At 42.3% G+C, this 13,280-nt stretch overlaps 2 protein-coding genes across 2 annotated transcripts in view; one reads left to right on the forward strand and one right to left on the reverse strand.

The window, feature by feature from the left end:
• pdia5 (protein disulfide isomerase family A, member 5) overlaps positions 1–8,414 on the reverse strand; it is a 115,574-nt gene extending 107,160 nt beyond the window's left edge. The window contains exon 1 of the mRNA XM_041201636.1: positions 8,313–8,414. Within this exon, the coding sequence (XP_041057570.1) occupies positions 8,313–8,372 (60 nt within the window). The 5' untranslated portion in view covers positions 8,373–8,414. The remainder of the gene's footprint in view (positions 1–8,312) is intronic.
• A 444-nt stretch (positions 8,415–8,858) lies between these two features.
• Positions 8,859–13,280, forward strand: part of sema5ba (sema domain, seven thrombospondin repeats (type 1 and type 1-like), transmembrane domain (TM) and short cytoplasmic domain, (semaphorin) 5Ba) — a 389,619-nt gene continuing 385,197 nt past the window's right edge. The window contains exon 1 of the mRNA XM_041201518.1: positions 8,859–8,987. The gene's annotated coding sequence lies outside the window, so the exon portion shown is untranslated. The remainder of the gene's footprint in view (positions 8,988–13,280) is intronic.

Raw genomic sequence — 13,280 nt, forward strand, 5'->3', positions numbered from 1 at the left:
CAAACACAAATTACATCCTTGAAACCAGGTTTGTTCATTACTTGAGATGCTAACATGGAGTCATGGATTTTGATTAGTTTTTCGGCAGGCTTCAGGCTGACTGGTGGCTTACACAGGGGGCAGAAATAAATAGATCATTCAGCACCTTTCAAAAATAAATTGAAACAAAATACATGAGGCAATGCTATCTCCAATAATTACATTTTGGATCATCGTCATTAACAGCTTGTCAATTACTGAAGGTGCTGGTCTTCACAAGTACCTTTGGCAGTTAGAGCCAAGTTTCAACACACTGCTCAGTCTGTTGGACAAAAGGGTCAAGATAATCAAATTGAAGTGGCTTGTGTGTCAAATGCTTTGAATTACCTGTGAGAAGGGCCCTTCAAACGACAATTAAGCCTCACGGAACAAACACACCCCAAACTGTCTGCCTTGTTCTGAAGTGTTAAAATCAGAGATCGTGATGTGCATTCCACATGGCAGGGAGAAATGCAAGCAGTGACTTACCTCAACTTTGAGTGTGCCACGTTCAGAAAGGCAGACACCAAGTAGTAATCTAGTATTAATATATTTATGTTTCAGTATCGTGCAGGCTGAATAGACTTCCTGATCAGAAACTCAGGCTGATTTCTTGCTCTTTCCTTGCCTTTGAGTATTGAAGCTGATTGTACTACACACTGCTAGCAAGTTAGGTCACCCAATATAAACTAGAGATTAAACATGCTGGATTGGGGTGAGGAGTGTTGACACTGGACAAAGTCAATTAGCTCTCAACAAGGAAAGGCTCTGTCTTAGTTTTGACTACATCGATCAGTTTGAATCCTGTTAAACATTCCTTTCATCGAATAGCTCAGTTATACATTGGGCAGTGCTCTCACTTCAGGACAGTGTAGAGGGAGTGCTGCACTGCTACAGGTGCCCTTTCATGATGAGACAATATACCCAGGCCTTGTCTGCGATTCAGGTACATGTCCTCATTATTTTAAGTGTAGGAAGCTCAACCAATATGCAGGTCAAGATTGATGTCTCCAACACCACCTATAGTCAGTCATTCATCACATTGCTGTTGTTGCACCTTACTTTATACAAATTGGCTCAATAATTACCTACAGAGCAGCAATGGCAGCTTCGCAAAAACGAATTCATTGCTTATGTACTTGATAATATCCCAAAGACATGAAAGGCTGCAAAAATGCAAGTTTCCCTTCTTTCATAGTTTGAGACAGAGACAAAAAAAAGTTAACAGAGAGCAAATGTGCAAATTCAGTCACCCTTTAGACTGACTGCATAGCTGAAAAAATACAAAGCAATACTTAGGTTTATATTTATCATTTGGACCAAGTACAATATATGTAATAAATTCAAGATAAAAATAATTTTCACACCTACGAGCTCTGCAGTTAAATCCTTCAGTGAATAACCATTTGTATTTTTGACAAGCGAATTTTTTTTTAAAAAAAAGTTTTCTGCTGGGCACAAAAATGTTGAGGTGTAAACCGCATCTCAGAAAAAAAAGTTTCAGTTGCCAGTTTCTTGAAACACAGGTTATAGTTAGAGAACAGAAATCCAGTTATAAACATTTCAGAATATCCACCCACTTCAAACACAGTGATAAAATCATCCGATTTGGAATAAGTCCCAGGCTAAAGATGTGTGCCGTTAAAAGATGGGCCAAAATTATCTTCATGTTAAATTCAGGGCTGCAGAACATTATCCCAAAACTGCATTTTATTTCTGTTCACTGATGAGCCATTAATTGAACTGAAACAGAGTGATGTGCAATGTACAAGAGCGTGCATCAACCTTGGTTCAGTGTTGCATCTCATTTGCTATTTTTGCACTCTATTTTGCATATTCTCCACAAATAGACACTAATATTCATAAGAAAAGGGATGCAGTAGAGATGCTGCTATCATCTTCAACACTTCAACTTTAGGGTCGGTAGGAGAAGGCAAAAAAAAAATCACCGACATTCTTACTATAGATTCCGGTTGAAGATTTTGGCCACACACAACATCACAGCAGTCACTTTACTCTTGCCCAGTGCTCTCATTACCAAAGGCAGCAATATTAACCATTATGCCCACGGAGATTAAACTGAACTCCAACCCCATAACCTTCCCCAATGTCAGCTCCATGACATTGGAAGCTTAGCTCAGTTAGTAACCAGTTGAACTCAAGAGTCTGGAGGTCAAGTTCAAACTCATGACAAAAAATGAGCCCCAACGGGTGTGGTGCATTGTTGCAGTTGTTACCTTTTCAGTGAGCAGTTAGGAAGGAATAGATGTAGGCCATTCAGCCCCTCGGGCCTGTTCTGGCATTCAATTAGATCATGGTGGACTGGTATCAAAACTCCATTAACCAACCATGGTTCCATAACCTTGAATACCCTTGCCTAACAAAAAATCTACTAATCTCAGTTTTGAAAATTCCCATTGATCCCAAGCCTCAACAGCTTGTTTTTTTTGGGGTGGGGGTGTTAAGAGTTTGAAATTTCCACGACTGTGTGAAGAAGTGCTTCCTTGACATCACCCCTGAACAGCCCAGTGCTCATTTTAAGGTTATGGCCCCTTGTCCTGCATTCCTCCCCACCAGAAGGAAGAGTTTTCTCTACACACCCTTTCAAATCATCTTATACGCCTCAATGATAATACCCCTTAACTCTTTCACAGTCAACAGAATACAAGTCTAGTCTATGCAACTTGTGCTTGTAATTAAACTCTATTTTACTGAATCAGTCCTACACCTCCTTCATGGCTAATACGTATATCCTACCTAAACAGCAGGACGTAGAACTGAACACTACTCCAGATGGGGTGTAACCAGTTCAACTGAGGAACTGCAGGCCTGCTCAGGTACATAAGATTCTATAACCTTACTTGAACAAAAGTATACAGGCCAGACCACCAAAAGAAGATTAGGAAAGCAAAATAATATGTACGCTGGAAATCTGAAAGAACAACAAAAGTGCTGGAAACACTCAGATCTGGCAGCATCTGTGGAGAGAAAAACAGGGTTAACATTCCAGATCTGTGACCTGTCATCAGAACTGGTGAAACCTCAGGATTGCATTGCACCGCAAGTAATTAGGCCATTAGGCCCCAAGTGGTCCAAGCCAGCGTTCATGTGCCACGCAAGCCGCCTCCCAGTTCAGATGAAAGGTCAACCTGAAATGTTAACACAGATACTGCCTGACCTGCTGAGAATTTCCATCAAAACAATCATGCCAAGCATCTTATTTAGAATTTATGTCTGCTATGTCTAAATCAGCTGTCAGGCTTGTCTAGGGAACAGCGAATGTACTTCAAAAGTACTTCACTGGTTGTGAAACATTTTGGGGCATTGTGTTTACATTAGGTTGGTCGGCTCAACTGGCCTGTGCTGGTGTTTACACTCCGAATGAACTTTTTCCCACTCCTCTTCAGCTCATCCTATCAACATATCCTTCTATTCCTTTCTCCTTCATGTGCTTATCTAGCTTCCCATTAAATGCATCAATATTATTCACCTCAATTGCTCATTGTAGGAGTGAGTTCCACATACTCACCACTTCCTGAATTCCATATTGGCTTCATTAGTGAATATCTAACATTTATGGCCCCCAGTTCTGATCTTGCCCACAAGTGGAAACATCTTCACTACATTTACTGTATTAAACCCTTTCATAATGAAGAACTGTTAGCTCACCCCTCAACCTTCTCTTTCCTAGGTGAAATAAAAAGACCCCGGCTTGTTGATTCTTTTGATCTGAAAAGATATTGCAAGTAAGTGCTTGTGCGTGAGTGTGCCACTGATTGCTCTACTAGTTGGTCTGTTTTTCTTAAAAAAGAGAGACATGTTTATACATGCATTATGCTTAGAATCATAAAGCACAGAAGGCCATTTGGCACATCAGATGTGTGCAGGTTTTTGTGAAGAGTCCAATGTGTCTCACTCTTTCCTGATCAGATGCTTTCATAATCTCAAAGACCTCTATCAGGTCATGCTTCAGTCTTCTCTTTAATGGAGAGGACAGCACCAACCTTTTTGATCTTTCCTGATAAGAATAAGCACTGATTCTGGTATTATCCCAATAAATTATTTTTTCCCACATTCCCTAGCACCTCTATACCCTTTCCATAATTTGAAGACTGGAACTATTCATGGTACAACACGTATGGTCTAACCTAGGTTCTATCCCAATCTAACATAACTTCTCTATTTTTCAATTCTATTTCTCTCAAAATGAACCACAGTGCTTTGATGTTTTAAATGGCCTTATTCAGCTAAGTTGCTACTTTTAATGATTTGTGTATCTGCATCCCCAGATCACAAAGCTCCAATACCTTGTTTACATGCTAATTTTCCAAGGAGGATATGGCAGCCTTATTCTTTCTACAGTGATGTATTAGAGCATGATCCTCCTCTTTCAGAGAGTCCCTCAGGATCAAAAATGACTTACCTCCATTCTGGTTCGATAAGTTTTGAATTGGCTGGTAGGTCCAATGTGCGACCTGCAGACTGCCATATGTGGGCTAGATGGTCCTTGAAGGGCTGGGTAGATAGGCGTATAGAATTTGCGCGCTCCCTCTGACACCTCGACTTCACCTGCTCGCATTCCAGAATTCTCTCAATGACTTTGGTGCTTTCCTCCATTTGTTGGTCACAAGCCCTTGAATCGGTGGGGATGTTTGACCTCTTCAGGGATGCTTTGAGGACATCCCTAAAGTGTTTTTGCTGTCCTCCTGGGAGTCTCTTGCCACAACTGAGTTCCGAGTAGACTAGTTGCTTCAGGAGTCTGTTGTTAAGAGCTCAGACACACAAATGACCTGTAACACCCAGCAGAGCTGATTTTGTGTGATTAGTGCCTCAATGCTGGGCAAGTTGGCTCAGGAAAGGACACGGATGTTAAGCCACCATTCTTGCCACTGGATTTGGAGGTCTTACGAAGGAACTGCTGGTGCTACTTCTCCAGTGGCTGTAGGTTGCCCAAGTCTCCAAAGCATATAGCAGCACAGGGATCGCTGCTGCCCAGTAAACTATGGCCTTAGTCATGGGTTTGAGACCCTGATCCTAGAATACTCCTTTTCTTCAGTTGGCTGAAGGCTCAGCTGGCACATTGGAGGTGGTGATGAATTTTGTCATCTATCATGCCAGGATATGATAAGGTGCTATATATGGGGGATTTTCCAGCCAAAATCAGCCAACTTGGTACAGATGGGGAACTACACTTGGAAACACATTACCTTGTAAATTCCAAAGTCCCTTCACACATTGACAATGCTGTAAAAATTAAAGATGCTGTCATTGGCAGCATCTTTCAGGTCTGGATGATTTAGTATCACTCAAAGCAGCACACCCAAAGCTTATTTTCTGTAGTGTATTTGTAAACTTGCAAGTTTTCCATTTGTCAGAAAGAACCTTATGTTATGTTTGCAGCTTCAATATGCTCACTTACTTAGGTGAATTGCCTCCTTAAACCACTGCATCCAAGTCAGGATGGCATGCGATTTGGAGGGCGACTTGCAGGTGGTGGTGTTCCTGTTCCTTCTAGGTGGTAGAGGTTGCGGGCTTGGAGGGTGCTTAGAAGCCTTGGCGAGTTATTGCAGTGCATCTTGTAGGTGGCACACACTGCAGCCACAGTACACCAGTGGTGGATAGAGTGCCAGTCGAGCATTGTTGGAGCTGCCTTCATTTAGGCAAGTACATAACATTCTATCACAGTCCCGACTTGTACCTTGTAGATGGTGGAAAGGTTTTGGGAAGTCAGAATTTGGGTTCCTTGCTACAGAATACCGCATCTTTGACCTTATTTATTTTATATGCCCAGTTTTCCAGGATGCAACTGAGTGGCTTGGCAAGCCATTTTGGAGGGCAGTTGAGAGTAAGCACATTAGCATGAGACTGAAGTTATATCAGTCAGATCAGGTAAGGATGGCATGTTTCCTTCCCTATTGGAAATAAAGGGCCGATGACAATGTGACAGCTTCGTAGGCACTTTTCAGAGATACTAGGTTGTTATTTCCTGGTTCCAATTCATGTTCTATAACCGTCTTAGTGGGCTGAAGCTTGTGGTTTCTGGTTTATTAGACCAAGCCTCTGACTGCTAATCTAGCCACGTAGTCACTACATAACCATACCTTGTCATTTACAAAACAATTCAGGCATCTCCAAATTAATCAACAGAACTGACATTTTCATGGAGTTGGTCACTAAGGCGTTTCCTTTCTAAATAAGACTTCAGCTGGGAATATAGACTTAATGCACAGCTTAATTTTTTTTTAAACAGGACTGGTGGTGGAAATTTGGCCCTTTGCATCAGTGTTGTCTCTCTAAGTGCAACTCAGCTAGTCCCATACCTAGCCTTTTCACCATAGCACTGTAAATTCGCTCTTCCAGTAATTATCTAACTCCCTTCAGAAAGCCTTGCTTCACAAACTAAGAGATGTTTTCTCACAAAACTTAAAAAGTAAAGCACTCAATGTTGTGACCAGGATTTCAGTGAAGTATAACAGGTGCATCAAAAAAAACTCTGCCCAAATTTGGAGACTGAGAGTGTAGTGAGCTACAAAATGCTGGTGGTTACAGATCCGTCACTAGTGATGTTGTTTTTATCTTTTAAAAAAGATCTAACAATTTCATGGTTAATTTGACCAATTCCAGATTTTATTTTAAGGTCAATTCAAATTCTCAATCTGCCATTGTGTGCGTGTGTCATGGGAGAGAAGAGGTGGGAGGGGGGATTTGAACTTAGATTCTCAGGATTATTAGACAATAGAGAATTGTTTACTTTTTAAGCAAGGAAACATATCGTGACTATTTAATTGATTAAAAACAAGCTCATTGGGAAAAGTTGGCCAAATATCCCTTTTGAGAAGAGAACTAAAAACAATGTTCAGATCATCTGAGATAACAGAAGGATAGCGTTAACATTTCAGGTTGATGACACTTCTTCAACCTGCAGAGTTTTAAAGCAATTTTTGTTTTTTTATTTCAGATTTCCAGCATCGTTCACTGACAATGAAAATGCTTTAGACCCAAAATGTAAAATTTGTTTCACCATACTCTGATGCTGTCCATCTTGGCATGTTTGCAACATTTTCTGTTTTTATGTCATTGCAACATTTTTTGTTTCTCTGCCAAGTCTTTTGTTTCCTTTTCAGAGGACATTCACTCAGACACAGATAAGCTTGTGGACTGTAGATATGTTATTGACAATGTAACAGTAAAGACATGTCCCACTCCCTATCTAGTTCTTGACAACAGGCATGGGTATTACTTGGTAAAAATTGTGAAAAGCTCAAAAATGTTCAGGGCTGAATCATAGAAAACTTACAACACTCAAGGAGGCCACTCAGCCCATCAATTCTGTGCCAGGCAACAAAGAGCTACCCAGGCTAATCCCACCTTCCTGCGCTAAGCCTGTATCCCTGCAGGTCCTGACTTTTCCAAATAGACATCCAAGTACTTTTTAAATGGGGAGAGTGTTTCTGCCTCTACCGTCCCTTCAGGCAGATACTTCCAGGTCTCCACCACCCCTCTGGGTAAAAAAAATGTTTCATTTCCCCTTTCATCCTTCAATTAGCAATTACTTTAAAAGTTTTTTCTAAAAAAGAGTCCAACCCAATCAATATCCTGAATGCACGTAGCATTGAATTACTATACAAAAACAGAATTACCTGGAAAAACTCAGCAGGTCTGGCAGCATCGGCGGAGAAGAAATTACTATATGTATATGTACACATTAATAAGAGACCTTTCTTTTATTAATCGACAAACATTTGCTATGGGAAAACATGACAAAATCATTTAACTTCAGACAGTCAAACAATTGAACTCTGACGTTCTGAAGGAGGGTCATACGGACTCGAAACGTTGACTCTGTTTCTCGCCACAGATGCTGCCGGACCTGCTGAGTTTATCCAGCATGTTCCGCTTTTATTTTAAGACAAGTGAGCTGTTGGGACTGGTTATAATAAAATGCAGCAAGTGGCAAATGCACAAGTAAATCCAAGCTTTCAATTGCAGAGATAAAGTTGCAAACCAGCTTTGCGAGCGATTTGCAGACATGACATGGACTGGCACCTGAACACCAAGAGGATGCGGGAGAACAGCAGCTGATCGGTGTCCGTTGCTGGTCAGCAGCAGCCGCCACCACCACCACTTCCCCTCCCAGTCCCGCAATAAATCTCTTCAAATACTCCCCCGCCCCCCCCCCCCCCCCCCCCCAGCTTAAAACTACAACTATTTATAATTTCGTCTTTTTCTTTGATGAAGGAGGCGTCGCCTAACTGCTTCTACCCCGAGGAAAAGTGAAGGCGGGCACAACTCACCAGCAATAAGAAATAAACCGTTTGCAAAGTCCAAGCACCTGAAGCCCTGCGCGCCGCCATCTTGCCACGGTGGTCGGTTCACACATGCGCCGTGGCGCCGCGGGCGCCCTATATAGAAATGTGACGCAATGGATCCTGGGAGTTGTCGTCTCCGCCGGCCGCAGGGCCTTTGGGTTTGGCGGGCAATACTACAAATCCCGTCGTGCGTCGCGCCGCCAAGGATTTGCGCGTGCGTACTCACAGCTACAGGGTCGATCCAAGGATCCCGACCAGCTGGTCTCTCTAAAGAGGAGCACGGAGGGGAAGCAGGTTTGATAAATCAAAGAATTTGAGAAATAAACAAGAATAGGCGTGAAAATTAGTTCCAGAAGGAATTTTATTTGTTTCATTAAAATAAGTGGTTTAATACTTTTGTTCAGGAAATGGTGAATATGAACTTATATGTTATGTAATTTTTAACAGTGTTACCTCCTTGGCAGATGGCAATTGCAATGTCCCTGTGAAATGGTTCAGGCTGCGCTGTTGGTGAGAGAGCCATCACTTTGCAGATTAGTTCTTGTGGATACTGTAACCACTGAGGGCTGGAGAACCACTTCTTAAATACAATCGGGATTAAAGAGAGGCAGAAGGAGGGAAAACCTTTATTATTTAATTTATCGGACAACTATTTTTATGGTGAGCATAACTTTTGGGAAACCTTCTTTTGCAACTTTCGTGATTAAAAGAAAAAGTTTGGAAAGTTTTAGAAACTTTTATTGCAACTTCTAATTAACGCATAATAAAACTTCAAGACGAAAATAGCACTGATCGAAATAGCTGGCGTTTACTACTGATAGATTGTATTTTCTCTGAAATAAAAACAGGAGTCTCTCTTTTTAACAAAATAGATGCGAATATATTTTGGCATCTACATGTAGTAGCTTCGAGGTGATATTTCCACGTTTGTGGGACTGCTACTGATTGTTTTGTTTGATGGATTGTCTGAAGTTTTGGAATCTGACGGTTTATGTTGGCATTAATCCACCTCAGCCTGTGTTGGTGGCTCTTAAAGATTGATACTGTTGATTTTAAGAAAACAATTATAAGCTCGCTTATGCTGTAGGTTTTCGCAGTGTTGTGAGTTGGTGCAGCAGCCGCGAATCAAACGGGCATGGATGGGGTTAGCAGCGTAATCCAAATCCTCTTTCCATGCATGCTCTATTCATACAAGCCATTGAAAGTTGTAAGGTTTGCTGGAAAGGCTTGGGGACCGGGGCGGGGGCGAGGGGACCTTTTCAGGAACGGAATGCGACCGAAAAATAAAACCTATTGCATAGAAATACATCGGATGATCACAGAGGTTAATGAATTGGAACTGTTTTTTTTTTATGTAAAGTGAACACCTTTGGAAAGGGCAGGGTTTTCGGGAGAGCTGTTGGCGATGTAAAATCTGGTGGCTGCAGATGTTTTGGTGGAGTGTAGCAGCCTTGGTGTTGATGCGAAGCGTTTTTGCCCCAGAGCTATTGAAAGTTGCGAGCTGGGAGCCCTTCGTCTTTTCCTTGTATCATGTCGGGGGTCCTGAGGAGGCTGAGGCTGGATCCTCTCCCTATAATCCTCTGTTACTGTGTTTGGGTCACGTTTCGCTGGACTGTGGAGCGCTATACGTTGCGCAGACCGAGGGCTTTTTTTAAAAAAAAATAAAAGATATAAAAGCTGTGGAGCATCTATATATCATCACTTACATCAGGAAGTCTGTGGGCAATTAAAACTTTATCCCACGTACCAACATAGCGACGCTCCAGGTATTCTGGTTTCCAATCTGATCTGTGGTTATAAACGCAGAGGGAATGTGATCGGTTGTAGAGTCCAGTTCGTCATCGTGGCGCTCTCCAGTCTACCTGTGCACCTTATACATCCTGCAATGAAAGTACCAGCGCCTTGGCAATCAGAAGTCGTTCTGACCAAGGCAGTGCAGCTTTAAAATACCCTTTTTAGCCGTCTTATGTAATCATTCAAAGTTTTATGATGTAATAATAATTGATTAGTTGACCCTTTTAAGACCCAATGTGAGTCCAAACTTGACTGCATTAGCTCCTCTCTTAGATATATATGTAATATATAGATCTCTCTATGATATATAAATAATTGGTATTTATTGCGTGTATTGGATGTGTGTGTTTGAATCTGTGTTTGTGTTTATGTGTATGTGTGCGTGTGTTTGTATGTGTGTGTGTGTTTGTGTATGTCTGTGTCTGTTTGAATGTATGTGTGTGTGTTTGTATGGATGTGTGGGTGTTTGTATGTGTGTATGGGTATGTGTGTATTTGTATGTGTGTGTATGGGTATGTGTGTGTGTTTGTATGTGTATATATGGGGGTGTGTATATATGGTGTGTGCGTATGGGGGTGTGTGCGTAGGGGTGTGTGTGTTTGTATGTGTATGTTTGGGGGTGTGTGTTTGTATGGGTGTGTGTGTTAGTAAATGGGTGTGTGTAAGTATGTGTGTGTATGGGGGTTGTGTATGTGTGTATGTTTGTAATGTGTGTGTGTATGGGGGGGGAGGTGTTTGTATGTGTGTGTGTGCCTTTTTAATGGGAATGGGGGAGGGTTGCTATCTTGGCGTGACCCGCATATAACACACTGGAGGAGGTTCGGGCTATCTGCATTTCGCCACTGCTCTGCCTCCAATCTGTTTACAAGCAGTGATAACTTATGTCGGAAGTGCCGGGGAGAGAGTTAAGACCACGGCGTTTCTCCTCCTCGAGCATTGAGCAGTTCAATTTGTCCACAATCCGAAGATCTCCACTGCAGATGTAATTTCGCTTTGGCGATCACAGGGTGGGGAGGAAGCGTTGCGTTTAATGTCGTTTAGCAAGGTAACTTTAAAGTACACTCCCTAACCTACAACACTGGGGGTACATTTTAAAAACTTGCTTGTTGTCAACCTTGTTCCAGTATTTAGAAACCACTTTCTGCTGTAATACATTTCCAGGCAACCAAACAGCATGTGTCAGGTTTGGATCAGTTTGTAAAACTCTCATCTCCTCGCTCAGAAGTTGTAGATTCCAGGGATTTGAGAAAATGGGCTGAATTGACACCTCGGGTGTGTTGCTGAGAGAATGCTGCTTCACCTTTATGCCAATTCAGGTAGATATAGAAGATCCCGCTGCACTATTCAACCAGCAGCAGTCCACTCGGTGAACTGGCCAACATGTGCCCCTCAATCAGTGCCGTAAAATTAACGGGTCATGGGAAATTGGATAAATACTAGAAGGGGAAAAGCATTTTGTAGTGCTATTGGGAAAAAAAGATTAGTGTTAGGGGGTCAACCAGAGTTGGTTGCACTTTCATCAGTGAGTCTGGCTTCAAGTCCTACTCCGGGGCTTGAGCACAGAAGTCAAGGCTGACGCCATAGTGCAATGCTGAGGAGTGCGGCACTGTCAGAGGTCCTGTCTTGGAGGTGAGATATTAAACCGACGTCCCTGTCTGACCTTTCAAGTGGATATAAAAGATCCCATGGCATTATCTTGAAGAAGAGCAGGTGAGTTCTCCTCAGTATCTTGGCCAATATTTATCCCTCAATCAACATCACAAAAAACAGATCTACCTGGCAATTATTGCATTGCTGTCTGTGGAATCTTGCTGTGCACAATGTGCATTTATGTAGCACTTCCACGATGTCAGGGAGTGCCAACACAGCAGTCAATTTGCATACAACAAGGTCCCACAAATAGCAATGTAATAATGGTCAGGACATCTGCTTTTTTTTAAAAGTGATGTTTCCTACGTTACACGTGCAGAGAGTAAATCACCTCCTGACTCCCCAGAGCCTGTCCACCATCTACAAGTCAGGAGTGTGATGGAATGCTCCCCACTTGCCAGGATGAGTGCAGCTCCAATAACACTCAAGGAGCTTGACACCATCCAGGACAAAGCAGCCCACTTGATTGGCATTCCTTAAATATTCACTTCCTCCACCACCAGCTCACTGTGGCAGCAGTGTGTACCATCTTCAAGATGCACTGCACCCAGACTCCTTCAACAGCACCTTCCAAACCCATGACCTCTGCCATCAAGAAGGACAAGGGCTGCAAATGCATGGGAACAGCACCACCTGCGAGTTTCCTTCTAAGCCATGCACCATCCTGACTTGGAAATATATCACCATTCCTTCACTATTGCTGGGTCAAAATCCTGGAGTTCCCTCCCTAACAGCACTGTGTGTGTACCTACGCCACATGGACTGCAGCGGTCCAAGGAGGTGACTCACCACCACCTTCTCAAGGGCAATTAGGGATGGGCAACAAATGCTGGCCTAGCCAATGATGCCCATATCCTGTGAACGAATAAAAAAAAATTACAGCAATGGCTACATGTTAAAATTATTACATTTGCTGTAAAGTGCTTTGGGGCAAAACTGAGGTGAAAGGTGCTATATAAATGCAAGCCTTTCTTCTTAATTGGATAGTGGCATGGGCAGGATGGGCTGAATGGTCTCTTTATATGCTGTAGCATTTAATGATACTATGAATGATCTCATTGTTAACTCTGACACCTTGTTTTGCCAAAACTGGCTGTTTTGTTTGCCAACACAACAGTGACTATGCTAGGGGGGAAAAAAAGCTATTGGTGATGAGATGCTTCAGGGGATCCTGGGGTTGTGAAAGTTGCTGTATAAATACAGTTGATTCTTTCACTGGGATAGATTGGGTCAGTTTACAAAATCTAGGGGATTTGGTTGAGGGAGGCTTTTATGGCACTGGCTGCCCTTTCCATGGTTAAGTTTTGTATTACTATCATTCCACATTGGTGTTGTTTCTGAAAGGGAGAACATGGTTTGAAGTATGTATAATTATGGAGTTAAACCTTGTCCTGACCTTCACATTTTGACTTTTGTCTGGTTGTGTTGAAACATGTTTTGTGGGGCAGGGGGAAATTACTCATGTTCTGTGTCTACAGAGATATCCCACCTGGTTTTAACCTCATTATG

This window comes from Carcharodon carcharias, chromosome 12, assembly GCF_017639515.1.
Source record: "Carcharodon carcharias isolate sCarCar2 chromosome 12, sCarCar2.pri, whole genome shotgun sequence".
NCBI classification, from domain to species: Eukaryota; Metazoa; Chordata; class Chondrichthyes; order Lamniformes; family Lamnidae; genus Carcharodon; species Carcharodon carcharias.